The 27,235-nt window shown below is 37.3% G+C and overlaps 2 protein-coding genes across 2 annotated transcripts; both read left to right on the top strand.

The window, feature by feature from the left end:
- Positions 1–2,540: 2,540 nt before the first annotated feature.
- LOC125794072 (GTPase IMAP family member 7-like) lies at positions 2,541–11,058 on the top strand. Its single transcript, XM_049473515.1, has 4 exons — positions 2,541–2,713; positions 3,644–3,736; positions 8,320–8,391; positions 9,596–11,058. Exons 2-4 carry the CDS (start codon positions 3,664–3,666, stop codon positions 10,444–10,446), a joined length of 996 nt encoding a protein of 331 aa, XP_049329472.1. The 5' UTR covers positions 2,541–2,713; positions 3,644–3,663; the 3' UTR covers positions 10,447–11,058.
- A 4,963-nt stretch (positions 11,059–16,021) lies between these two features.
- On the top strand, positions 16,022–24,075 carry LOC125794071 (peroxisomal membrane protein PMP34-like). Its single transcript, XM_049473514.1, has 9 exons — positions 16,022–16,404; positions 17,086–17,146; positions 17,572–17,638; positions 17,767–17,918; positions 18,475–18,591; positions 19,069–19,217; positions 21,097–21,192; positions 21,646–21,731; positions 23,260–24,075. Exons 1-9 carry the CDS (start codon positions 16,330–16,332, stop codon positions 23,408–23,410), a joined length of 954 nt encoding a protein of 317 aa, XP_049329471.1. The 5' UTR covers positions 16,022–16,329; the 3' UTR covers positions 23,411–24,075.
- Positions 24,076–27,235: the final 3,160 nt, after the last annotated feature.

Here is a 27,235-nt window from a genome sequence, read left to right as displayed (position 1 = left end):
GCTCCGTGCTGACACAGGAAGTCAAGCCACCCTGCAGACCGGCTCACGTGATCCTTTTTCGGGGTGAAGCATCAGACGACCAACCCAGGCGGACTCACCAAGGCCCACTTCAACAACTCAGAGTAAGGCAGAGCTGGGTTTAATCTTTCGGCAGATGGTGTCTGTTGGTCATGGTTTGGTCGGGTCTTTAATAGAGCGTCTTTAGTATAGATGACTCATTTTGAGTTGCTTGGTTGGAAATAAGAACTGGTTTCGTAGACTTAAAATGCCTTAGACCCTTATTTAGAAATATTCACTTAATAGTTCTATTAATCTTTATTCCTTTCATATCAGCATTATAACGTGTTTGTTGTTTATTTCTCATTTATCATTCTACACTATGATTTGATATCTAATGGCTACATTTATGACTTTTTAATGAATTATTTACTCATATATGTGTGATTTAATAAATACTTTTATTTTACAAAACCTGTCATTTCAGTGTGTTTTTCTGGATAACTTGGTTATGAAAATTTCTGTCACCTGTAGAAACCACACCCTGAGATGTCTTGTGTTATTAATTAATTTGATTAATTAATTAATTAATTAATTGATTAATCTAATTAAATTAATTTAATAACTGGCGCCCAATTAAAAAAATATTTCAACATCTCAATTAGCACCAGGTATTAAACCACTGAGCCGCTACACCTACATGCTTAACCCTACATTTGTCACTTTAGTACATCCTGTGTAAATGTAAGTTTTTTATATATATATATATATATATATATAGATTTATTTATATTTTTTTCCATTTTCTCCCAAATGTCCACTTATAGGACACCACCTATCACTAGTAATGCCCCAACACACCAGGAGGGTGGAGACCCTCCAATACATATGAAGTCAGCCACCACTTCTTTTCGAGCTGCTGCTGATGCATCATTGCCGAGCAGCCAACGCGCTCGGAGAAAAGTGTAGCAGCTCCGTTTCGACACATTAGCTCACAGATGCCATGTGCTGCGGACATCACCCTAGGAGTGATGTGGGGAAGAGCGCCATCTATCCACCCGGAGGGAGCAGGGCAGAACCCAAGTACGCCTGAGCTTGAGGTCATGAACAGACAGCCAGACATTCTCCTTCAGAATTGTCTGGTAAACAGTAGAATTCCTGGTTCTATCTATTACAGCAAGTTACCCAGGCCCTGAAGCAGCAAAAGTAGCAAGACAGCATCACACTCTCACCACCGTGTTTTCCATTCAGTATGTTGTTTTTCAATAATTATGTGTTCGTTTTACGACAAATGTAACAGGACACACATCTTCTAAAATGCTCCACTTTTGTCACATCAGTGCAATGAGACCAGCGGTTCTTTAAATGTTGTTCTGGGTTCTTTTGTGACCTCCTAGATGAGTTGTCCATGACCTTTTATAGTAATTGTGGTCAGTTTGGACCAGTGATCCATGTTTTCTTTAATTGTGAATAATAAATCTCACTGTGGTTCTCTGGAGTCCAAAAGCCTTAAAAATGATTTTGTAACCTTTTCTAGACTGACACATAATCAATGACTTTGTTTTCTCATCTGTTTTTAAGTTTCTTCAGATCATAGCGTAATGTGTTGCTTTTTGAGATGTTTTAGTTGCTTATTGTTGTCAGACATGATCTATTAATTAAGTAATTTCTTGATTTTACAGTTGTGGCTAGTAAAATTGAACTCAGCTTTCTGAAAAGTGTGATTAATCACAGTTCATTAAGGGGGGGAAAGCACTTTTTCACAAAGGGCTAGATTGGTTTGAATAGTTATATTGTATAGTATATAGAAAATAAAGATAGTATATTGACTCAGATTATATTTGTCTAATATTAAAGTTTGTTTAATAATCTGAAAAATGTATCTGTAAGGGGAAAATACTTTTTCATGCCACTGTAAGATCATCACATTGGAATTTTAATAATATTAAAACGTTTTTTTTTTTTTTGTTGTTTCTTTTTAACTTTAAACATAGATTGTCTTTTGTGAACTTTGTTTGAGTATGTGTCCATTGAAGCAGCAGTGTGTGTGTTTATTAGATAGAGGAGGAGGTACGGAGAGTATCCATATTTAATCAGCATTTTATTATAAACACAAAGTAATCTACCTTCTGAACTTCTGAGCAGTAGCAACACTTTATATTAACGTTTATATCTTTAAATACTGCAACAAAAAAAAAAACACTAATATGTCACCAGGCTCTCTAAAAAGAATGGGTAAAATAATGAATACACTAAAAAAATGACAGCACTAAAAAAAGAAAAGAAATACAAATTTGCAAAAAAAAAAAAGGAAAAAGCTCACAGACAATAAGACAGGATGTTTATGCAATACAGCTTCAGGGTTCATTTTCCAAAGTGTGCATACCATACATGCTCAGTCAGAGCAGACTGGGACTTCCTCCCCCCCGAGTAACACCCTTGATTAAGTGTCCCATACAGAACCTTCCACCATCACTACCTGTACCTGTGCAACCCTACGCGAGATACAGGAAGTACTGAGTCGTTTCGCTTGTTTGTCCACATGTTTTGCTCCTGACACACTCATTCTTACTTTATCAGCTTCTGGCTGGGCGACAGATTCACGATAACATGCGTTCTTTCAGGGGAACAGCAGCACCGTAGACACTGCTGAGACAAGGACGGAGGCTCTGACACTCCCGCTACACCAGATGCTAACGGGAGGTGTGTAAATGTGGTAAGTTAAATGTTTATTTCTTTACATGTGTTAAAAAAGGAAAATCTAGTGTAAATCTGCATGTCCCACCCCAAAAAGAATCCCAAAACCAGCTCATTTTAGTGTTTTTATTCTTAAACACTCCACCTCCAGCTCAGGTAGAGTTTTTTTTAAATAAGCTAATTAGCTGAATCATGTGTGTTGAGAGCAGGGAAAGCACTAAAATGAGCAGGACAGAGGGTCTTCCTAGACTAGGGTTGGGAACCACTGGGCTAAACAGTATGACTAAATATAGCTTCTCAGTATAATACATAAAATATCAGCATGTTGCTATTACGAGATCTTATGTTAAAAATACTAAAATAATCAAATCAAAAACATTATTATGATCAGAAACAAATTATCTGCAAGTGTCTGTGTTATGTCCAGAGTTTTAAAAAAAAGTTAAATTAATGTAAATGTTACTGTAATCTAGTTGTTGTTACTTTATTTTGTTATAAAGGTCTGTTTAATATTAGTGCAGTTTTCTCAGAACCCACAGAATTCCAGGGTGGGTGTACTCTATTTGTTTTATTTATTTAGGATTTTAACATATTTTTTATATTGGAAGCCCAATGTCTGCTCTTAATAATAAAAAGTTAGTTTCACTGTAAATTGCTCTAATAGTATTATTATGCTAGTATATTATTACTGTGTCACATTGTCCTAAAGCTCCTTTGGGAGACCAGAAGCAGGAAAAAAGCATTTTCTACAGTGGCACTTTAAAAAAAACAATATTATCGCTTATCACAATAATTTATGGGTCAATATATCTGCCTGAAAATCTTTTCATGACAGCCCTAAATAATTATGACACAAGATATCAGAATAATGATATGAAACAGGCTTTTTGTTGTTATTAAAAAACAATATTAAAATAACCAAGTATTTGTTTCCAAACTGTTTAAAAAGTCTCTACTAGAAAAAGAGAGATGACCGAAGAGTATTGTGGAGTGAAGTTTGAGCTGGAAGAGATCAAGTCTCTGCCAGGAACTTCAGAGAACTGTGAGTCATACTCCTATCTAAGGTTTCACACTGACTGTCACATCACCTGTTGTTGTTGTACTTTTTACTTTTAACTAGGGCTCCAACTAATGATTATTTTGGTAGTCGACTAATTTAACATTAGCTAGGTTAGCTAATGTTAACTACTTTATTTCAGTGTAAAATGTGTTAGCTAATGTTAGCTAGGTTAGCTAATGTTCATCACTTTATTTCAGTGAGAAAGGTTTTAGCTAACCTTAGCTAATGTTTATTACTTTATTTCAGTGGGAAATGTTTTAGCTAATGTTAACTACTTTATTTCAGTGTGGAATGTTTTATCTAACATTAGCTAGGTTAGCTAATGTTAACTACTTTATTTCAGTATGAAATGTTTTAGCTAATGTTAGCTAATGTTAATTACTTTATTTCAGTGGGAAATGTTTTAGCTTATGTTAGCTAATGTTCATCACTTTATTTCAGTGAGAAATGTTTAAGCTAACGTTAGCTAGATTAGCTAATGTTAATTACTTTATTTCAGTGGGAAATGTTTTAGCTAACGTTAGCTAGGTTAGCTAATGTCAATTACTTTATTTCAGTGGGAAATATTTTAGCTAATGTTAGCTAATGTTCATCACTTTATTTCAGTGAGAAATGTTTTAGCTAATGTTAGCTAATGTTCATCACTTTATTTCAGTGGGAAATATTTTAGCTAATGTTAGCTAATGTTCATCACTTTATTTCAGTGAGAAATGTTTTAGCTAATGTTAGCTAATGTTCATCACTTTATTTCAGTGGGAAATGTTTTAGCTAACGTTAGCTAGGTTAGCTAATGTCAATTAACGTTACTTTATTTCAGTGAGAAATATTTTAGCTAATGTTAGCTAATGTTCATCACTTTATTTCAGTGGGAAATGTTTTAGCTAATGTTAATTACTTTATTTCAGTGGGAAATGTTTTAGCTAATGTTAGCTAGGTTAGCTAATGTTAACTACTTTATTTCAGTATGAAATGTTTTAGCTAATGTTAGCTAATGTTAATTACTTTATTTCAGTGGGAAATGTTTTAGCTTATGTTAGCTAATGTTCATCACTTTATTTCAGTGAGAAATGTTTAAGCTAACGTTAGCTAGATTAGCTAATGTTAATTACTTTATTTCAGTGGGAAATGTTTTAGCTAATGTTAGCTAGGTTAGCTAATGTCAATTACTTTATTTCAGTGGGAAATATTTTAGCTAATGTTAGCTAATGTTCATCACTTTATTTCAGTGAGAAATGTTTTAGCTAATGTTAACTACTTTATTTCAGTGTGGAATGTTTTAGCTAATGTTAATTACTTTATTTCAGTGGGAAATGTTTTACCTAATGTTAGCTAGGTTAGCTAATGTTAATTACTTTATTTCAGTGAGAAATGTTTTAGCTAATGTTAGCTAGGTTAGCTAATGTTAATTACTTTATTTCAGTGAGAAATGTTTTAGCTAACGTTAGCTAGGTTAGCTAATGTTAATTACTTTATTTCAGTGGGAAATGTTTTAGCTAACGTTAGCTAGGTTAGCTAATGTTAATTACTTTATTTCAGTGAGAAATGTTTTAGCTAACGTTAGCTAGGTTAGCTAATGTTAATTACTTTATTTCAGTGGGAAATGTTTTAGCTAACGTTAGCTAGGTTAGCTAATGTTAATTACTTTATTTCAGTGGGAAATGTTTTAGCTAATGTTAACTACTTTATTTCAGTGGGAAATGTTTTAGCTAATGTTAACTACTTTATTTCAGTGGCAAATGTTTTAGCTAACGTTAGCTAGGTTAGCTAATGTTAATTACTTTATTTCAGTGGGAAATGTTTTAGCTAACGTTAGCTAGGTTAGCTAATGTTAATTACTTTATTTCAGTGGGAAATGTTTTAGCTAATGTTAATTACTTTATTTCAGTGTGGAATGTTTTGGCTAATGTTAGCTAGGTTAGCTAATGTTAATTACTTAATTTCAGTGTGAAATTCTTTGGTGAACGTTAGCTAGGTTAGCTAATGTTAACTACTTTATGTCAGTGAGAAATGTTTTAGTTAGGTAGTTAAAGGCAGCTATAAGCCCATAGCTAACGATAGCCAGCTAACTCTTATTAGATGAGCACAAGGCAGGAGGTATCATTCATCCAAACACAGCAGCTACTTTCACCCAAGCCTACCATATATTGTGCAGAGAGCAATGCAAGACTTTAAGCTAGGCAAACTTAGCTAGCATTAGGTTAGCTAGCTAACGTAAGAGAACGGTATTCCGTACACATTTTCAGTATTTTCCGCGTTTGAGTGGATATTACGAAAATACCCGAGTTCAAATAGGCTGCAGTGATTGGCTAAACTATGGGATATCTGCATAGCAACCAAAATAAATTTTGATTGGTTACTTTTGGACCAATAGTTTTAAAGAAAACCCCAAAAAACTGACCTCAGTTACCAGTGTGCATCAGTATTCCGTACACCTGCAAACAAACAGGCAACGGTGTTCCGTACACCTCAGATTTCCGCTCGTGGTGGCTGTATTTTGCAAAACTTCACCACCTTTAACATATGATCTTAGACTGACATAGAAGCTTAGTAAAGTGTTTGTCAAATGGATTTGATAAGTTGTCTATGAATTGAAAAAAAATTGTGCTAAAGCTGCAGCACAAAATCTCAGCTGTCTATGAGTGGTGAGGTGGAGCTGGAGTAAGCTCGTTTTTAAAGTAAGTTATAAACAATGATTATTAATTCCTCAATCAAATATTACAACAAATGCTGTTAGTTGGATGTTTAACGTTGCATTTTGGGTGAAATGCGATGTTAAAAGTGGGTAAAACCTAACGTGAACTAGTTGATAAAGTTTTCCCCACCCCTTAGCCTCAGCGTTGTTAACCCTTCCCCACCCACCCGTTTTCGGCGACGCGGGCAGTTCCTCCCTACCTACCAGAATTTCAAGAGAAAACACAACGTGGATGGTCACTGACCTGTTTTAATGGAAAGAGGAAAAATTGACAATGACCCCAGACTATATTTCAAACATAACAATAGTTTATTATTAAGTATTTTATTGTTTAAATGCTCAACTGTACGGAATATTGAAGTGTACGATATACCGTTCTCTTACGTTAGATCTTTGCGAAAGCAGCCTATGTTAGATCACAAATGGCAGCTAAATAAATATGATTGGATGGAGGATTGCAAACCATGTGCACAGCACAACATAGCAGTGTGTGAAGTCAAGTAAATATACTAAGTGGCGCTCATCACCTCAGTATGTGGAACTCACCACTTTTTACGTTAAAAAAGAAACACCATGTCCCTTCAGGGGCTCCATAGACTTTCATAACTGAAGACCAGAGTAACATACAGATATCATACACATATCATATCATATCATATCAAACAACAGAACCTACTAATCTACCAGCACAGGAACATCCTTCTGGTATTTAAAATGAGCAATTAATTCAACTCAGAATACAGTTAGCATTGCGAGTTAACCATTAGCCTTTTTAAGCTATTACCATATTTTTTGCATCATAAGGCGCACTTAAAATTGTTTAATTTTCTGGTGCACCTTGTGAAAGCATTTTACGAGTCAGGTTGTAAGGAGCAGTAAAGCCACTCCGCTGAAGTGCAGCGTTATACAGGAGTTTTAGTTTAGTTCTCCAACACTGAGGCTGGAGCAGTATTAGCATTAGCTGTTAAGTGCTAGCTCTTTGGCTGGTCAGAGGTAAGTATATCATACTGTAGCCAGTGCGTTTACCATGTTAAAACAAGCTACGTGGGACAAACCGGTAGCTAATATCACTCTGACTTACCGTAACACTCAGGTTTCCTCAATGTAGCTGACTAGTGCTAACCACAGTTAGCCGCTAATGCTAATGCTGCTACACCATGCCTTAGTGGAAATCTGGAAATCTAAGCTTACTGTAAATAAAGGAGAGAAATCTGTGTAGATTATTCTTCCAGCACTAGTTTGACTCTCAAACTTTTTTTAAAGTTACAGTTTTGTTTACTTAGCTTAGCTTTACTTTAGCTTAGTCCCCCCATCCCCACCACCCATCACTTGCTGAATTAGAAGGAAAGTATGGCAACACCCCTGTACCTTACTAGTGTCACATAATGTGCCCTTTAATCCTGTGTGCCTTACAGTGCGAAAAAAAATACAGTTAATTTATCATATAACTATAAAATATAAAATATGGTCTAGTCTTGTAAGACTTTTACAGAATCTTTTACAGACTGGTTTACATTTCATAGAGTCTATGCCAGTCACAGAGGATCAGAGATTTGCGATCATTTTTTAATTGCATGACAGAACTGCTTTTTTCATCATTTACTCTGTTTGGGGTTGGGCTACTCTACCAACCTGTGCTCAAGGCCAGTAAAGTATGAATAATGAATGAATGACGATGCCTCCTTAGACTGAGAATTAAAAAGACCAAGGTGAACATTCCTGACTGCATTCCAAAACTCTGAGATCTTACAGAGATATGAGAACACCCTCCCTACTAACTAATGAGGAAATGTGACTTGTGTTTGCTGTAAATAAATAAAATATAAATTCTAAAGTACTATAAATAAAAATGCTATGTTTCTTTCCTCACCAGCCGAGTCAGATGGAGAAATCTACGAAAATTTAAAAGACTTTAATGGTGTAACCAGATCACCGTCTTTACAGGGTGAGTACATCAATGGAGCTGAAAAATTAATAGCTGGGGGACACAAGTATTTCATCTTACTAGGCTAAAAGCTACAGGCTATGAGTGATCAAGACGATAACCTGCTACCTATAACGAATAACAGTTACCAAGATACCAGCTCTTTTTCAAAGCCTAGATTTATTTTTAAGTTTAAGTTTTAAGTGCTTTAATGATTTTTATATCACTGAATTTGAATTGAAGAGCAGACCTGTTAAACAGTCAGATATTAGTATATATATTCTCCAAAAAAAGTGTCTGGGTCTGGTTCCCAGACAGATATTAAGCTTAGTTCTGTACTGCACAGCATTATGGATTATTGATCAGTTTCCCAGACAAGGATTACTTTTGTTCATAAACTTAGACATAGATTTTCAATTTAATAAAACATTTCCATTCAAATTGTTGTGTCCCACAACCTGACCTCACTAATGCTTCTAATGCTGAGTGCAATTAACTCCTCACAGCAGTGTTTTAAAATCTAGTAGCAAGCTTTCTCTAGACAAAAAGGTACAACCTACCTTTAGAACCTTCTGCACCACCATACAGGACAGCATATTCATCATAAAGCACAAACATCTTATCATAAAACTCTTACTTATACAGGTGACACACAGGGTGGTTTGGGTGATACCATGGAAGAACCATTTTTGGCTCTCTAAAGAAGCAAAGAAGAGTATAATGTACCTGTTAAAGATTAAAGTACAGTCACTTCACATTATGTTTCTTCTCTAATCTCATATCTCTTTTTCTTAAACATGGTTCTTTATAAAACTTTATAGAGGATGACATCAAGTGACCTATAATAAGATTGGCAAATGGCAGCTGGGGTGAAGTGCATGGAAAGAACAGTTCAAAACATTCTCTTAGAGGCAGGACTCAAGCTAGAAAAAGGAACTTTTTCAATAAGAAGAATCAGGAACTGCTAACTAGTGAAACTAAGAGCTCTGTGAATTAGTAATGAGATGACTATTCTGCTACAGTGCTTTATATGTTATATGAGCATATATTTAAAAATGCTCAGTCTGAAAATGAAAGTAGTCTGACAGTACATTGGGTATTGGTTTTGAAGTAAAAGTAGCATTTTGTAACATCTTGACTAGCATCTATTCCATGTTAGCCACATTATTATTTTAGTTTGAACTGTTTTTTATAAAAAACTGTTGCTGTACTGTGTGTGTTTTAGGGGACATGGATGAGTGCCGTGTCATGCTGTTGGGTCGCAGAGGAGCAGGAAAGAGCTCGGTGGGTAACACCATCCTGGACTTCCACGCCTTTAACACGGACATGCAGCTGGCCAGGGTCACGCAGTACTGCAAAAGGATGCAGGGCAACATCGAAGGCAGGCCAGTTGCCGTGATCGACACCCCAGGGCTGCTTAAAACTAAGCGCATGGAGAAGGAGGTGATCAGAGAAATCCTGAAATCTGTCTCATTGTACAAGCCAGGACCCCACGTGTTCCTGCTGGTTCTTCCTGTGGGTAACCTCACCAATGAGGACAAGGACATGCACAAGCTTATCGAGAGCATGTTTGGGAAAAGCATCTGGATGTACACCATTGTCCTCTTCACGCACGGAGACCGCCTGGAGGGGAAGACACCGAATGATGTCATCGCCAGCTCCGACAAGGATCTACGGGACTTCATCCGCAAGTGCAGCGGTGGATTCCTGTTCTTCAACAACAAGAACACAGAGAACCGCGAGCAGGTGTCCAAACTCCTGGAGAAGGTGGAGACTTTAGTGGCCATCAATGGCAGAGGCTGCTACACCACAGCACTGTACCCTCCCACCGAGAGGAAGATACGAGAGAAGCAAGAGAGGATCCTGGAGGAAAGACAAGAGGACATTCTGAGGAAGGAGCGAGAGCTGGCGGAGAATTTCTATGATGAAGAGGAGCTGGAGAAGCAAAAGCGACAGCTGTGGAGGGAGGAGGAAGAGGACGCAAGGATGCAAGCAGAGAATAACCAAAAACGTAATATCAGCCTGGCGAGGACTCACACTTTTAGCACCACTAAACTCTCCGCAATTTCAAAATGAAATAGCCTGTCTATAGGGGAAATTCACACAATAACCATCACTGTACACATGCCTACATTTTCCTGCAGTGGCCTTTATTTATAAAATTGAGATAATCGAGGATAAATGGACCCATTATAAAACAAAAAGCACTTTGGGAAAATGTATATCCCCCTTCACTAGTGATGGCACAACACAATGAGAATGAAGACTAGCACATGCCCCCTCTGACACGTAAAATCAGCCGTTTTTTTTCTAACATTGCTGAGAAGCATCACAGCGCGCAAGGAGGAAAGCACAGTAACTCAGTTCTGATACATCAGTCTGATATATCAGCTCACAGATGCCTTGTGCTAATTGACATCACCTTTTGGAGTGATGAGGAGAAAGAGCGGCATCTACCCAACCAAAAAGAGCAAGCCAATTGTGCTCTCTCAAGGCTTTGGCAGCTGATAGCGAGCTATATGACCAGGATACGAACCAGCGATCTCCTGATCAAATTAAAGTCTACAACTGATTTTTCTTTGAAATTATGTTATGTAATTATATTTCTGGCTCTTTAGGGCCCCCAGTGCAATCACATATATCTTGTGATTTTTTTCGTGAAGCTTAATAAATGTCTGCAGTATTTTACCAGCATTTCTCTCCTCTCAATGTAGAATGGACAGTCCTAAAAGTGGTTAAAGGTTAATGTTAGCAACCTGGCGAGCTGAATCAAAAGCTAAAGCTAGCTAATGTTTAGGGCCTGGTTGCTGGGATAGGCAGGGGAGGTACTGGTGCAGCACCACCACAACCAGGAAGATCTGCAAGTTGCCACACACAGGTAACCCTTCCTTTTGGTACGGTATGCAGCCGCCCTGACGCTAAACGCAGGACATGAAGGGGTAGCTGCTGCTTGTGAGCTTTTCTGGTTTTTCAAGTAAAGAAATGAAAATGTTGAATAAGTTGTCAACAGAAAACACATTATAGGGTTTCCTAAAGTTAATTATTATATATTTATTTATTGAATAACACATTCATAAAATACATGCAGAGGGGTATTAAGTTAAGTCCATGTTAGGAGAGATTAGCTGCTACTAACCAAGTTACAGTTACAGCTAGCTGCTAATACTAATACTAAGAGCAACAAAAGGGTTACAAGCAAGTAACACTGAGTATTTAATCATCTCAATTTAGCAAACAATACCTTGTGGAAGTCAGTTTAAACTGGAATAAATGTTTAATTTGCCTTTATAAAGGAAATATCTTCACGTTGCAAAGAAAAATGGGTTTTCTTGATTGGTTCAGAGATAATTTAGAGTTAATTAAAAAAAGGTGTTGCGTTTGGGGGGCAAAAAACAAAATTATATTTCTGACTTATGTGTTTTTTTCTATTCATCAAAATGTGTTCCTCTGGGCTTTAAGGGCACTGAACTGAGACACTGTAACACTGATGGATAAAACACAAAAGGAATTAAAATTGATTAAAAATAAAGCTAATAAGCCTGAGAAAGGCAACATGCCATTTGTTAGTTTTAGGTTTGAATTTCCCTTTAGGATTTGTTAAACCTTGAAGGACAGACTAACTGAACTTACCGGCTAATCACTAGCATGCTGCTTAGTAAACACTGCTAATCTTTAAATCCTCCACTGAATGGAAATGTTTACAGTTCTCATGATGACTGTGATGAAAAATGATCTTTCTGTCTTTGTAACATCCACCTGATTGGTTAGGATTTGTTTATTTAATAGTGTATGTCTTATAAGAGACAGACACAGGCGCGCTTTGTGAATGTGTTGATGAAACCTATGTTCACTTACTTTTCCAGTGAGGTATGTGCAGTGTTCACTGCTCGCAGCCGCACAACGTGTGCTGCACATTCCATTGAAAAAACTGTGTTTGAAAGCATAGTGGCAGACAGCTCTGACCCATCAAAGGAGACAATGTGCTTGCGTGGTTTATTGACGCACATTAGGATGCATTTAGGTTTGTGCCTGTGTGAAACCAAACCAAACAGAGGGAGAAACACCCCAAACAAATACACTCATCAACTGATCCAGGCCATACAAACCAACTACAGTAAAAAAAAAAGTAATCTCTATCCAATTCATCATGGATTCTTTATTCCAGCACCTCACGTTGGTTTTATCGCCCCTTAAACATGTTTTACAATTTTTTACATTCATTCTTTTTTATTTACGACTTAATCTTTAACTTTTAATCGATTTACACCACTAATAAAAATATTTACAAACAATTCTGAAATCACTTATTTTACCGAAGATTTATACTTTCTGCAATCATGCAATGATATGAAATAATTACGAATAGGTTTTGAGGTACGTAGAGGTAGTATAATAAATGACCATCCCAATCCCAAACCTAAATCTTGCATTTCAATTCAGTCTACCTATTGAAAAAGGCGGGGAGTGAATCTGCACTCTCACTCACAATCTAGGATGTGATCAGCATTCAGAAAACCAGACTAACATGCTAAATTTAGTGCTGTTTTCTAACCTGCCACATACTTTTGCTTCTCTGTCACTCAAAGCGTCTGTATGTTTAAACATGTATGACTCACTCTAGAACTGTGGGTATAAAAATATGTGTATGTATTAAATAATATACAGGGTAAGTCAAAAGCCACAGGACACCCTATTATATCAGAACAGAATGAAATAGATATATCTGAAAAACCCAGTAAGTAATGGTGTTAGAGCCTTTAAGGCTATGTCCAGAACATGGCTTCCATCTTGAAAGTTGACATATTTAATTTCTGAAACTGAAGGGTGTCTTGCGACACAAGCCCACATCACGCTATCAGACTAAACACTTTGGAGTTGTAACTGTGTCAGTATCTCAAAAGCGAAAAATATGCTGTGAAAATTAGGCAAAAACAAAAGAATAAGAAAAAATGTAATTGGATAACTATGCAGTTGTTTTGCAATGCGCATGCATAATAATGTGTTAATGTAATTAGGGGCTAAAGCCTGATTTGAATGTAAGTGTGAATGTGTTGCTCGTTCTGGAATGTAGACCAGCAGACAAACATCTGAAACATTCACTCAGATCCTCCTTTATCAGACTAAAGAAAGTTTGCTTTATCTAACCTGGAAATCATCTGCTAAAAAATGTTTTCCTGATTACAGTAATGAGGCATTTAAGGAACTCTATTTAAAGGGCACAGTACACAGCACTGAGCTGACCTAAGTAAACATACATACACCACACACACCGACAGCGAAGCAGGAGAAAGACATTATATAAACACTGATAAGTTTACACTAAAAATACAATCTGAAATCCAATCATAGAAGCGCTGCCACTATGAACAGAAGATTGCCAGTTTGAATCCAGTTTATGTAGCTTGCCATCGGCTACCAGAGCCCCGAGAGAGCACAATTGGCCTTGCTGTCTCTGGGTGGGTAGATGGCGCTCTCTCCAAACATCACTCCAAAGGCTGACTTCACATGTGTCGGAGGAGGCATGTGCTACTCCACACCCTCCTGGTGTTGGGCATCACTAGTGATAGGGGGAGTCCTAATTAGTGGGTTGAGAAATTGGCCATGTAAATTAGGGAGAAAATGGGAAAGAAATCAGAAATAAAATTATAAAAAAATGTATTCCCTGTTTTTTTATTCCCTTTTTATTTTTATTAATTTTAAGTTAAAACACTCTAAATTAAATGTACTTCAGATGTTAAAGTGCTTAACAAACTAAACACTGTTAGTGGTGCATTTCATACACAACATTTCAGGTAACAGAATAACTGACTAACATTGTGGAAACATCTGAAGTAACTAAAGTAAAATATAATACTGTGCTTTTATAACCAGAGCTACATAGGATGGCCTCTCAACTCCAACTAATCTCCATGATTTTGTAAAGATTCAAAGTGTGCCTTCTTTTCCATGCCAGCCTCCCTCTGGCACATACTAACAGGGTGGTGCAAAACCAGCTATACCCAGGGACATTATACCTGGATCATAGGTTTTAAGTGTAATGTTACAGACAAGAGTCAGGCGCATGCTGGGGGTTATAGTCCTGAGACCTGTTTCCACCAACAAAAGTAGGTTCCAGAATCAGGAACGTTCGTTTGCAGCGGGAGCTTAAGAATACTAGGTTGTTCAGCACTAACATTGACCGCTTCTGTCCACAGCTGCTGTGCAACACCCTATGTTGATGATGAATGATATGACATTTGGCGGTTCCACTAAAACTGGTGGAAACACGGGCTGGTTTGCTAAAAAACACCACGGTTCTTATAAGCCAGAATTGAGCTCTTTTGGTGAAAAAGCGTTATGACAGAAACGGAGAAGTCTGGGTTTTGGTCTACACATTTCAAACTAGGTGTGACATGAAGAGCCTTTCATCCTCATTGGAACAAAGGTGTTAAATGTATTCGCATTCATTACCCAGAAAATGTACAGTGTATCACAAAAATGAGTACAACCTCACATTCCTGCAGATATTTGAGTATTTGAGACTACAAAGCAGTTAAATTATATTAATTGTAATTTTCAATAATGATAACATCCAAGTATCATTTTAATATCAGATCAGAACAGATATTGAGTGAGCAGTAAATCTCAGTGTTCATTTGCTTGGTGGTAAAGTGCTGACTGTAATATTGTATTTCAGCCACCAGATGTCACTCTTCTCTAAGGCTTCTATGCTCAGCTTTTTGGCACAATCAGAAAGAAGCTTTTAAAAGCTTCAGTGAGGCTTCATTCGCCCATCACTGCAGAAAACGAATAAAATGATGGACCAAAATGAACCACAAAATGAACTTTTCCTTGAGGGTCTGTTACAACAGTTTATTGCCGAACAAGACATTGCTTTACTTTAGGAATGTAAATGTAACAGTAAAACCGAAAATCACGAAATGACTCCTATAAACTGTAAACATAAACACTGGGGGTTGTTAACATAGGAGGTGGGGCTTGCAGAATGTACAGAACCCAACTTCCAAAGAATAAAAAAAAAACTGTATGTTTAATTTCAGATATTACATAAATATTTTTTCATCTCCCATTAGCTTGAATATAAATAGACAAGGTACTGGAGCCAGCCACCAAAGGGTGTAAGAGACACTTCAACCGCTGTCGTCCTGTCCATGTTATATACAGTGTATGGTTTATACATGTTTAATTTTTTTTATTCTCTAAATTGAACTCATATCCTCAACATAGAACCATATCAAACCATTCAGTAGCAACAGCAACATGTTTGATCCAATAAACTCCACTTATAAAGCTTTAAAACTTAGTGCTCTGACTGTAACTGCAGCTCCAGCTCTTTAACCAGTTTGTCAGCTCACCGAAGCAGTACCGCAGCACTTTACTGCATTAAACACGATTTTGTAGAAAAATAAAAATACAGTTAAGTTGCAAAAGTTGTTTTCCATTCTAAAACTAAAGGAATATCCAGGACAAATGGTAAGTCACTCTTTTTAATTTGAGTTTTTATTCGTTGAGCACCATTCACCCTTATTCAGTAAAGGCTCGCCCGCGGGCTCCCCCTAGCGGTGTGAAGCATTTTCTGATACACCCGGGAGACAGTAAGTGGGCAGGCTCTCCATAAACCGCCTCTGGTCTTTGATTCCGCTGTTTTGTTGAGCTGGAGGAGGCGTGGCCTTCAAATGACTGATTCATAAAATTACCAATTATGTGCTAGTATTTCAGAGCTTTTCATTCTTTTATCCAATCAGCTGTAGGAGCTGACACAGCGATCCTGCCGGCTAGAGAAGTGAGCGTGCAGCGCTCAGAACGGTCCGTCTGGAAACAGCAGCTGTGTGTGTGGTGCTGTATTAGGTGTGTGTGTGTGTGTGTGTGTGAGGTGTGTGTGGAGAGTGTGTGAGGTGTGTGTGGTGTGTGTGGTGAAGGTACCGGCCCTGAGGAGCTGCTTCATATCTGGGTCTACAGATGGGTTCGCAGGGGTTCCAACTGGGAGAGGTTTTCTCTTACGAAAGTCTCGTGCACGCAGTGGCTGGAGCTACGGTAAACAAACTCTCTCACTATTTCTCTCTCTTTTTCTCCTTTTACTTACTAGCCACTTTATCAGAAACACCTGCCAACCTTGTGCTTCCACTCACTGGCCACTTCATTAGAAACACATGTCAGCCAAACTTTCGCTTTCACTCACTGGCCACTTTATAGGAAACACCTTCCGGTCAACCTTTTGCTTCGACTCACTGGCCACTTTATTAGAAACACCTGTCCACCTTGTGCTTCCACTTGCTGGCCACTTTATTAGAAACACTTGTCAACCTTGTGATCCACACTTTGGCCACTTTATTTGAAACACCTGTCAACCTTGTGCTTCTACTCACTGGCCACTTTATTAGAAACACCTGTCAGTCAACCTTGTGCTTCGACTCATTGGCCACTTTATTAGAAACACCCGCCAACCTTGTGCTTCCACTTGCTGGCCACTTTATTAGAAACACTTGTCAACCTTGTGATCCACACTTTGGCCACTTTATTTGAAACACCTGTCAACCTTGTGCTTGAACTCACTGGCCACTTTATTAGAAACACCTGCCAAGCTTGTGCTTCCACTTACAGGTCACTTCATTAGAAACAAAAGTGGGTTTATCTTAAGTTGAGACTTAAGATAACAGCAGCAGTAAAGTCTGTGTGTGTGTGTGTGTGTGTGTGTGTGTGTGTGTGTGTGTGTAGGGCAGTGTGACGGCGATGACTGTGTTCTTTCCTCTGGACACGGCAAGGCTTCGGCTGCAAGGTACCACAATTTATTAGGTTCTTTGTATAATGATATAATGTCTCCAAAACAGACCGATTTTGATTACCCATCTTTAATAAATAGATTATTGAGATTCAGAATAACATTTAAAAATACGCAGATACATAAATGGAATACTATTTGCATAAACGTCATGTAGTGTAAATAACATATAAAATCCTGGAAACTTTATTGTTATCATTTTCAGTACATTTAAAAACAAACATTCTGTCTTTTAGTTTTTGGATTTAACACTTAACAAAGTGTGTGTAATTTGATGTTCAGTTACTTTGGCACACCACCATTTTATTAATTTTAAAAGTAAATGAATTACCACTATTGCACAGTGGTAATATGCATTATTGAAGATTAATCATTCGTTTCTGTGGATTTTTTTTGTTTGTGTCTGTTGTTCTGTCCTGCAGTGGATGAGAAGCGAACTGCCAGGTCCACTCCAGCCATCCTGGCAGAGATCATCAAGGAGGAGGGCCTGTAAGTCTGATTTATGTTAGGATTTTAAATGAGGCAGAAACACCTTTTAGATCCTGTGTGGAACCTTTTTTATTATAAAACTAGTGAAGAAAATGTCAGAAAATGTAGACTTTAATCTTTCTCTCCAGGTTGGCTCCCTATAGAGGCTGGTTTCCAGTTATCTGCAGTCTCTGCTGCTCCAACTTCGTCTACTTCTACTGCTTCCACAGTGTGAAGGCAACGTGGCTCCGGGGTCAGCGATCAACCCCAGGGAAGGACCTTATCATTGGCATTGTGGCAGGTCAGCTCCGTCAGCGTCTGATAAATTTAAAGGAAAATCCCATCAAGATTTTAGAATTTCATCCCAGAGTAGCTGTTGAAAGTATTAAGCTATTCTGATGGCAACAGTTTTCTAGAAGAACAACCCTACAGCAATGTTTCTCCAGTGAAAAACAGACAGAAGACTTTTATTAGTTTAAAACTCAGTGGTGAACAATCAAGCCATTTTTTTAGAGTGAGCAACCCACACTTTACTCCTTACAACAACACCCTATAATTTTTAACATTAAAATAGCAACTTTTGAATCAGGCTCTGCTGAGTATTAGGGAGAATAGCATCTCCATTGCTATTACTGCATACTGTAAACACTGCTAAACTTAATGTTGAATTACTGTACTGTCTCTGTCCACATGCTTATCTCACTTTCAGTAATGGTTTTGTGTCTCTCTGCTTGTCACGAAATGCATGTGAAAAGCATGCCCTTTTTTGTGGCTCAAAGTGCATATTTCATGTACACACTATTATTTATTATTATTTTTATTTGTTTTGTGTGGGTTTTTTGTATGTATGTGCCCAGGTGTAGTGAATGTTCTTGTGACTACACCGCTCTGGGTTGTCAACACCAGACTGAAGCTGCAGGGGGCGAAGTTCAGGAACGAAGACATACAACCTACACACTACAGGGGAATTGTGGGTAAGATACTGACAGTGTGTGTGTTTTCAATGCAAACTGGACTCCTGTTGCCAGTTACGTCAGCTGAACGTGAATTGGATTGTAGGTTGGGATGTAAAGTCCATTCCAAACCATATTTTACTATAATTAGGGCTGCACAATATATCTATCGATTCAGCATCCCCACCACAATGTACACAAGCGCAAAATGTAAAGCTATTTTTTGTGCTTCATACATAGAAAAAAAAAATCATACTTTGTATTTTACATGACAATATATACCAGATTGCAGTTGGTGTCTACCAAATATCAGTTACGTTGCCAATCATTAAAGCATAGACTGCATTATTTACAACATGCATGACACCTGCATGGATTTCTGGCAAAATTTAATTTCTGTATTTCTTTTTTTTTTTTTCATATCAGCTAATGCTAATGCTGCTCCAGCAGTGCTATCCCAGAGCACATGAGCACTAAGCTGTGTGTCTGTGTGTGTAGATGCATTAGTGCAGATAGTGCAGAGTGAGGGAGTTTCTGCGCTGTGGAACGGGACGTGTCCGTCTCTGTTGCTGGTGCTGAACCCCGGCATCCAGTTTATGATCTATGAGGCTCTGAAGAGGCAGCTGAGAAGAGGAGTGCTCCAAGAGGTGAGGCTACAATACACACACACACACCACAGATCACATCGTCTGGTCAATTAGTGCTGATCTTCATTAATCATTTGAATTGGGGCAATCTCACGTTATACCATTTCCTCAGGGCAATTTTAAATTGAACACATTGGAAATTATATTAAGCATCAAGAGTGCTGTAATTTGTTTTTTATCATCTGTTAAATTCAGTAAGTAAACACAACTTTGATGTGCACAATGCACTCACAAGACCACACACACAACCATGAACAGAAGCACTTTGGGCACCTCTTTGGTTGGTGTAAAGGACAATTAGAGAACTGATTTATAATTTACAGAATTCTCCAGTAACCTGAAAATTGTTTACATTTCTAATACAGTCAGTGAAATGCTGTGAGGAGCAGCTCTCTATCATTGCCAATGTGGACCACCGGCAGGGACATGGTCCAGTGGTTTTCAACCATTAAAAAAAAAATTGTTTTCACATGATGTCTAATCTCTTTTTAATAGGATTATTTCTGTTGGAAATATTAGATATGCATTATTTAGATCTGACATATAATATCTTTCATACAGTGGAGAAAATAATAATTTGATCCCTTGCTAATTTTGTAAGTTTGCCCACTGACAAAGACACAAACAGTGTATAAATTTTAAGGGTAAGTTCATTTTAAAAGTGAGAAATATAAAATATTCATTTTTGCAGTATAAGGTGCTCTGGATTATTAGGTGCACTATCAAAAAATGTCTATTTTCATACAAAAGGCGCTCCCGATTATAAGGCTCATTGTATGCAACACTGGTAACTAGTAGTAGGAACAGGGGTGTTGCCATGTTTTTCTTCTAAATTCAATATGTCTGGCCACTCTGTGGCAAGACCTGTAAAGCTAGATTAAGTAAACAAAAGTGTAATTCTTATATATATATATATATATATATATATATATATATATATATATATATATATATATATATATATATTTCAGACGAGTCAGATAAGTTAAATGAGCACTGGATGTTAATCTACACAGATTTCTCTTCTGAAAACTGTTTATTTTGAGTAAAGCGCTTCTGTTTATTTACAGGAAGCTTAGGTTTACAGATTTCCACTAAAGTTGGAGCATTAGCAGCTAACTGCTAGCGAGTAACCGCAGCCCCAGTACTGGAGAACTAACCAGGAGCTCCTTTATTACTCTGTATTTCAGCAGAGTGGCTATATTGCTTCATGCAAACTGAAAGGTAAAATTCATACATAAGACACTGACGATTTTTGGGAAAATTAGTGGATAGTGTGAAAAATACGCTAAGTTCTGGAGACTGGCTAGGCCACTCCATGACCTTAATGTGCCTCTTTTTGCCCCACTCTTTTGTTGCCTTGGCTGTATGTTTTGGATCAGCCACAACCCATTTTTAATGTCTTGGAGGAGGGTTGGAGGAGGTTGCACTGAGGATTTTACGGTACATGGCTCCATCCATTCTCCCATTGATGCGATGAAGTATTTTTGTGCTCTTGGGAGAGAAACACCCCCAAAACATAATGCATGTAACAAGATAATTAAGAGCCTCTAACTGGTCTGTAAGAGCCAGAACACTTTATGGTTGGTAGGGGATCAAATACTTATTTCTCTCTGCAAATTCTATTAAATTTATATAATTAATACAATGTGATTTTCTAGATTTTATTTTTGCTATCCTATCTGTCATCTACCCTTTAAATTTTAGACTGTTTATGTCTTTGTCAGTGGGCTGATTTTGATTTTTAGTTATTCTAAAATAGTGGATGAATTATTTCATGATTAATCTGAAGATGAAGTCTGGATATAATATCCAGGTTCTGTGGATAACGCTTAGTTCAGTCTGGCTAACAAACTCTGGTGTTGTTGTAACTTCACAGCTGTCGTCTCTGGAGGTGTTTGTTATTGGAGCTGTGGCGAAGGCTGTGGCCACTACAGTGACCTACCCACTGCAGACCGTACAGTCCATCCTACGGGTACGATTACAGCTTTCAATATTGCTTATGTTGTTTGTGAACACTGTTCTACACTGTGTCCAAATATGTGTGGACATCCATTTTAATTTGAGTGCATTCAGTTAATTAAGAATTCATCCATTCCTGACACAGCTTGTCTAGTACCTGTAGAGAAGCATTAGCAAAAAAATAGGACCCTCTGGAGCAGAGAAACAAATAGGAATATATCGGCTCTATTTCATGGATTGGAAGTGTATAATTGAACTGCTGAGCAGTAAAATGGAATTATGGTGCTCTATCCAATCCTCGTGGCGATGAGGTGAAGAGATGGTGATCATCTAACCTCCTGACCTCACTAACCCAGATCACTGGATGTAATCAAATTCTCACAGCTATTAGATCTTGTTGTTTTTTTTTAGTACACCTGATGTGTGTGTCGTGATAATATGTTTTTTTTTTGTGTGTTTTGGTTAGTTTGGTCAGCACAGGCAGCAGCGAGAACAGTCTAAACTACTGAGCAGCTTACGGAGTGTTACATACCTGCTCATCAACAGAGTCAGGTAAACACATTTACACACTATGGGTGTGCGTTTGATATATATACAGTGGCATGAAAAAGTATTTGCCTCCTACAGATTTCTTGTGTTTTTGCATACATATATTTTTAAGATTATCAAACAAACTTTATCATCAGACAAATATAAGCTGATTAAATATAAAAAGCACTTTTAAATGATAATTTCATTTATTAAGGGAAAATAAACTATCCAAATCAATCTAGCCCTGTGTGAAAATTAAATTAACTGTGATTAATCAAACTTTTTTTGGAAAGCTGAACTCAGTTTCACTACTAACCACAACCAGGCCTGATTACTGCCAGACCTGTACAATCAAAAAATCACTTAAATAGAGCATGCTTGACAACATGAAGCATTTCTAAAAGATCTCAAAAAGCAACACATTGCGAAACAGATCAGAAAACAAATCATCTGTCAGTCTCAAAAAGGTTACAAAGTCATTTCTAAGGCTTTGGGACTCCAGTAAACCACAGTGAGAGCTATTATTCACAAATGGAGAAAACATGGAACACTGGTGAACCTTCCAAGAAGAGACCATTCTACCAAAATTATTCCAAAAGGGCATGGACAACTCATCAAGGGGGTTACAAAAGAACCGAGAACAGCACTTAAAGAACTGCAGATCTCACTTTTCTCAGTTAAGGTCAGTGTTAATGATTCAATAAAAAAGAGGGACTGGTCGAAAATGATGACCAAAAGAGCACAATGGGCCATCTCACATGTGTCAAAAACATCTTAATGATTCCCAGGACCTTGGGTAAATATTCTTTGGGCTGATGTGACAAAAACGTAAAGGTATGTGTCTTGTTATATCTGGTGTAAAACTGTAACACATAATTTCAGAAAACTTAACATGTTCACTGTAGACTACTGCACACACTGAAATGCCCATATAGTGTGCTAACCCTGTGCTCACATCAAATTTTTATTTGATATTTGATTTAAAAGAACAAGTATGTGCTATTTTGAGATGGTCTATAAAATCTGAAAAATACAGTGTGTTGTTGTGGTAAGATGACAAAATGTAAACAAGTTCAAAGGTGTGGATACTTTTGCAAGTCACCGTAGCACTGCTGAAGTACATTTATGATTAGAATGGCACTGCTAAGGTAAATATATGATAAGAAAAGCATTTCTGAGGTAAATATATGATTATAATATCACTGCTGAGATAAATATATGATTAGAAAAGCACTGCTGATGTAAAGATATGATTAGAAAAGCACTGCTGATGTAAATATATGATTGGAATAGCACTACTGATGTACATTTATGATCAGGTTTTTTGTTCTTACTGAGCTGCTGTGCTTTCTTGTTATAAACTGCTGGGCAGAGAGGTGGAATCGTTTGAACCCTCTGTTCTTGATCACATTGACTGCGTAATAAAGTGTCAAATTTCACATGAGCTTGTCTGTTCAGAGAGTTTGTGGGGAGTGAGTGATGGTTAGCACAATGATACCTGATGACAAATTTTTAAACATCACAATGTCTCACAATGTCTCTGTTTTAGGAGGTCTGGTATACTGGGGTTGTTTAAAGGCCTGGAGGCCAAACTGCTCCAAACGGTGCTCACCGCTGCCCTCATGTTCCTGCTGTACGAGAAGATCGCTGCTGCCACATTCAGAGTGATGGGGGTCAAGCAGCCTTTGACGTCCCGCTGAGCTCGGAAGTTTTATTGAGATTTAAAATGGTGATGATTATAGGAATGATGATGATGATGATGATGACGATGATTGCGATTGTGATTTGAAGACTTTGGAGCTGCACAGGGCGCCAAACAACAGATGGTTTAACTGCAGTTTCTGTAAACTGTACAGTGAGGTGGTCAGATAACGGGATGATCAGATTTCATCTCGGCTTTACTGAAGGACTCAGTGGTGCTCAGGCTACTTTACAGAGTGATGGTTTGTACAGTAAACACTGCTGTACTTTATTTTCATTATCATACAAATGTTTTGGAAACGATACAAATAACATATAGATTTTATGAAGTGTCAATAAGCAAACAAATAGGTACTGGTATATATGATTTCTGTCTTGGCCTCATTTAAATAAATAAAAAAAAGGCATCTAGGCCTTTATCTCTTCAAGCCAGCTCACTAGAGCAGTCAAGAACCTAGATCCGGTTTGGGTCAGCATAACACTGGTTTCTAAAAAGATGTGCCAAGAAGCCTGAAAAGTTAATATACTCCATTTTCAGCACATTTGAATAAGCAGTTTAAGTTGATTTTTATAAAAAATAAATTAAACATGCCATTAATTTATCTGTATGTTTGTTCTTAAAAAGACACTAAACCATATTTTTCCATTAATAGCTGAAATGTGTTCATTAAATGAAAAATATATTTCCTAAACTTTAAAAAACGCTTTAATTGTGGTTGTTTCTGCCTCTGTTATTTATGCAGCACACTCTCTGTGCTATAGGCGAGGATGAAGTTTCCATGTACTTTGGTACGATGAAACATAACAATATTCATTTCAGTAAATCAATAGAAAAAACGGATAGAGCCCACCATCCTTTAAACCAGTAGAGAAACAGATAGAGCTCACCATCCTTTAAACCAGGAGAAAAACAAATAGAGACCACAATCCTTTAAACCAGTAGAGAAACAGATAGAGCCCACCGTCCTTTAAACCAGTAGAGAAACAGATAGAGCTCACCATCATTTAAACCAGTAGAGAAACAGATAGAGCCCACCATACTTTAAACCAGTAGATAAACAGATAGATCCCACCATCCTTTAAACCAGTAGAGAAACAGATAGATCCCACCATCCTTTAAACCAGTAGAGAAACAGATAGAGCCCACCATCATTTAAACCAGTAGAGAAACAGATAGAGCTCACCGTCCTTTAAATCAGTAGAAAAACAGATAGAGCCCACCATCCTTTAAACCAGGAAAAAACAGATAGAACCCACCATCATTTAAACCAGTAGAAAAACAGATAGATCCCACCATCATTTAAACTTGTAGAGAAACAGATAGAGCCCACCGTCCTTTAAACCAGTAGAGAAACAGATAGAGCCCACCATCCTTTAAACCAGTAGAGAAACAGATAGAGCCCACCGTCCTTTAAACCAATAAAGAGACAGATAGAGCCCACCCTCCTTTAAACCTGTAACAAAATAGAAAGAGCTCATAATCCTTTAAAACAGTAAAAAAACAGATAGAGCCCACCATCCTTTAAAACAGTAGAGAAACAGATAGAGCCCAGTATTCTTTAAACCAGTAGAGAAACTGATGGGGCCCACCTATGGAAGTAAAACAGTGTCACCAGACTTTGAAATTTAAAAGCACTTGAATTTTTAGCACTGAATTATTGCATGTGATTTTTTTGCCTCTGAATTAAACACTTTAATTTTTCAGTATATCATTTTCACTTATTTTATTTTAATGTAAAAAAAAAATCAAAAGTAAAAATTCTAGTTTAAAAAATTAAATTAAAATAAATTCAGGTTGCTCAAATTCGACCTGTCAAATTCGACTGCTAAAATACAACGCTCAAAATTCGCTGTAAACATCCGGGACACAAAGGATGAGCAATCGATTCAGTCTTCAATCGAGCCAACAACCAGCCAATCACATCATGCTCCGAAGATCACGTGACAGGTAGCGCCTCACGGCTCAGAGCCGCTCAACGCGAGTCACAGCCCCCTCCGCTGCTCCTCTTAAGTAGGTGAGTGTAAAACAGCTGAAAACAGGGCATTTACCTCACCACTGTGGCCATGTAATATCACTTAAACGGTGTAGAAATCATCACTTTAACCAGGGTTTGCTCTGTGGTTTGTAAACATATTACATTAAGATAGATATCCAGATATACCTTGTAAAACTAACTAACTAAATAAATAAAGCTCCTCTGTTCATTTCAGAAAGAGCTTCAAACACGAACACTAGATCAATTATTTAAAAATACAGCCAGACTGTGTGGAAGATAATTACTACTGTAGAATCTGAGATAGTAACTTAGTTAGCTAAATTATAGCTACCTATCTTGCTAGTTAGCTGTGGGACTGTGCGATTATAGACAAGATACTACCTAGTTAGCGGTTTGTTTAGCAATACCTTATTTACACTTTGCTGCAAAGTATGTTGCTTAGTGTACTGGCCACTGTCTAAATAAATAAATATATTGAGCTATATTACACTTACTTTACCCCTCTCAGGCTGGTCCTCTCATTAAAGAAAGGAGATTTATTAGAATTGCTTTTTGTCTCTTTACTAACTAATTTAACAGATAATTTAAGATATGACCATTATTTATTTTATGATATTAATTGTAATGTTTATATTTAATATATATTTTATACATTTGTTAACAATTCAACTCAGGCTTTTACTGAGGATATCAACAGTAAATAATAGTCCTAAAATGCTTGTGTAATTAAAATACAGCATGATTAGTCCTGTTTACTAGTGCATCTCAATAGTGAAAAATATATATTTGTGTTTAATATCGTTCAGTAAACGGTCACCTTATGTTTAAAGCGACACATTTAACTTTTTTTTTATTTTAAGTTTAAACTACATATTCTAGTAAACTGGGTTAAGGTTAGGACAGTAATTCTGGTTTAATGAACTTTTAGCCAGGTACAAATGATTTGGAATATGTCACTTTACATGTAGTGTAATGTATAATTTCTGTTAAATTATGATATTCACATGATCTTCAGATTTTCTGAGATGCATTAGTAATTGGTTTGTGCCAAAACCAATGCAATAATAATTGCAAAAATGTTTTATATAAATATAAATGAAGTAAATACTGAATCCAAACAACACCAAGTTTAACACAGTCATATTTCTTGTCTTCATTTTCTTAAACAGGATATTTTCTCGCAGAAAAAGAAAGGATAATAAAAGGTAGGTAATGTTCTTAAAATGTTTAATTATATTCATGTATCAAATGCAGTAATTTTTCAAGTTTCTTTTGTATTCCACAGGTTTCCTTTCTCCAAACTTTTAAAGAACAAATAAAGAAATCCAATTCCATGCAGTCTGTGCTGTGTTTATTTTATTTATTTACATGTGCCATGTTCTGTTTTTCTTTAGTTGTTTACATGTGTTCTGTAACCCACCCAAGATGGCGGCGCGTTAACACGCAGCGGCCGCTCCGGGTCCGTTAAATGGTGCTTTTGTGTTACTATTTGTCGTTTTTTCCGTTTATTTCCTGCAAATATGTGCATCGGAACACCCGTGCACATGTTCTACCACCGCCAGACCCTGCTACAGTGGAGAAAGAGAGCCGGGATCTGCGCGAGGCTAAAGGCTAGTCCTAGCTGGCCGGCTATACCATCGCTCTTTCTGGCAAACGTCTGTTCCCTTGACAATAAACTGGACTACATCCGACTCCAGCGAACAACCCAGCGTGAGTTCAGAGACTGCTGTGCTTTGGTTTTTGTGGATTCGTGGCTGAACGACAACATTCCGGACAGCGCCATTCAGCTAGCCGGGCTAACCACGTTCAGAGCGGATAGGAGCGCGG

The sequence above is a fragment of the Astyanax mexicanus genome, unplaced genomic scaffold (genome assembly GCF_023375975.1).
Source record: "Astyanax mexicanus isolate ESR-SI-001 unplaced genomic scaffold, AstMex3_surface scaffold_38, whole genome shotgun sequence".
Classification (NCBI taxonomy): domain Eukaryota; kingdom Metazoa; phylum Chordata; class Actinopteri; order Characiformes; family Acestrorhamphidae; genus Astyanax; species Astyanax mexicanus.
The sequence above is the reverse complement of the archived record's forward strand: the minus strand, read 5'-3'. Positions and strand labels throughout refer to the sequence as shown.

Bases quoted from the DNA above. Each gene is read 5' to 3' on its own strand.
- LOC125794072 (XM_049473515.1), top strand. From the start codon at position 3,664: ATGACCGAAGAGTATTGTGGAGTGAAGTTTGAGCTGGAAGAGATCAAG. The intron at 3,737-8,319 runs GTGAGTCATACT...TTTCCTCACCAG, and splicing joins GCCAGGAACTTCAGAGAACT to CCGAGTCAGATGGAGAAATC. The intron at 8,392-9,595 runs GTGAGTACATCA...TGTGTGTTTTAG, and splicing joins CAGATCACCGTCTTTACAGG to GGGACATGGATGAGTGCCGT.
- LOC125794071 (XM_049473514.1), top strand. From the start codon at position 16,330: ATGGGTTCGCAGGGGTTCCAACTGGGAGAGGTTTTCTCTTACGAAAGT. The intron at 19,218-21,096 runs GTGAGGCTACAA...GTAACTTCACAG, and splicing joins GAAGAGGAGTGCTCCAAGAG to CTGTCGTCTCTGGAGGTGTT. The intron at 21,732-23,259 runs GTAAACACATTT...TCTCTGTTTTAG, and splicing joins CTGCTCATCAACAGAGTCAG to GAGGTCTGGTATACTGGGGT.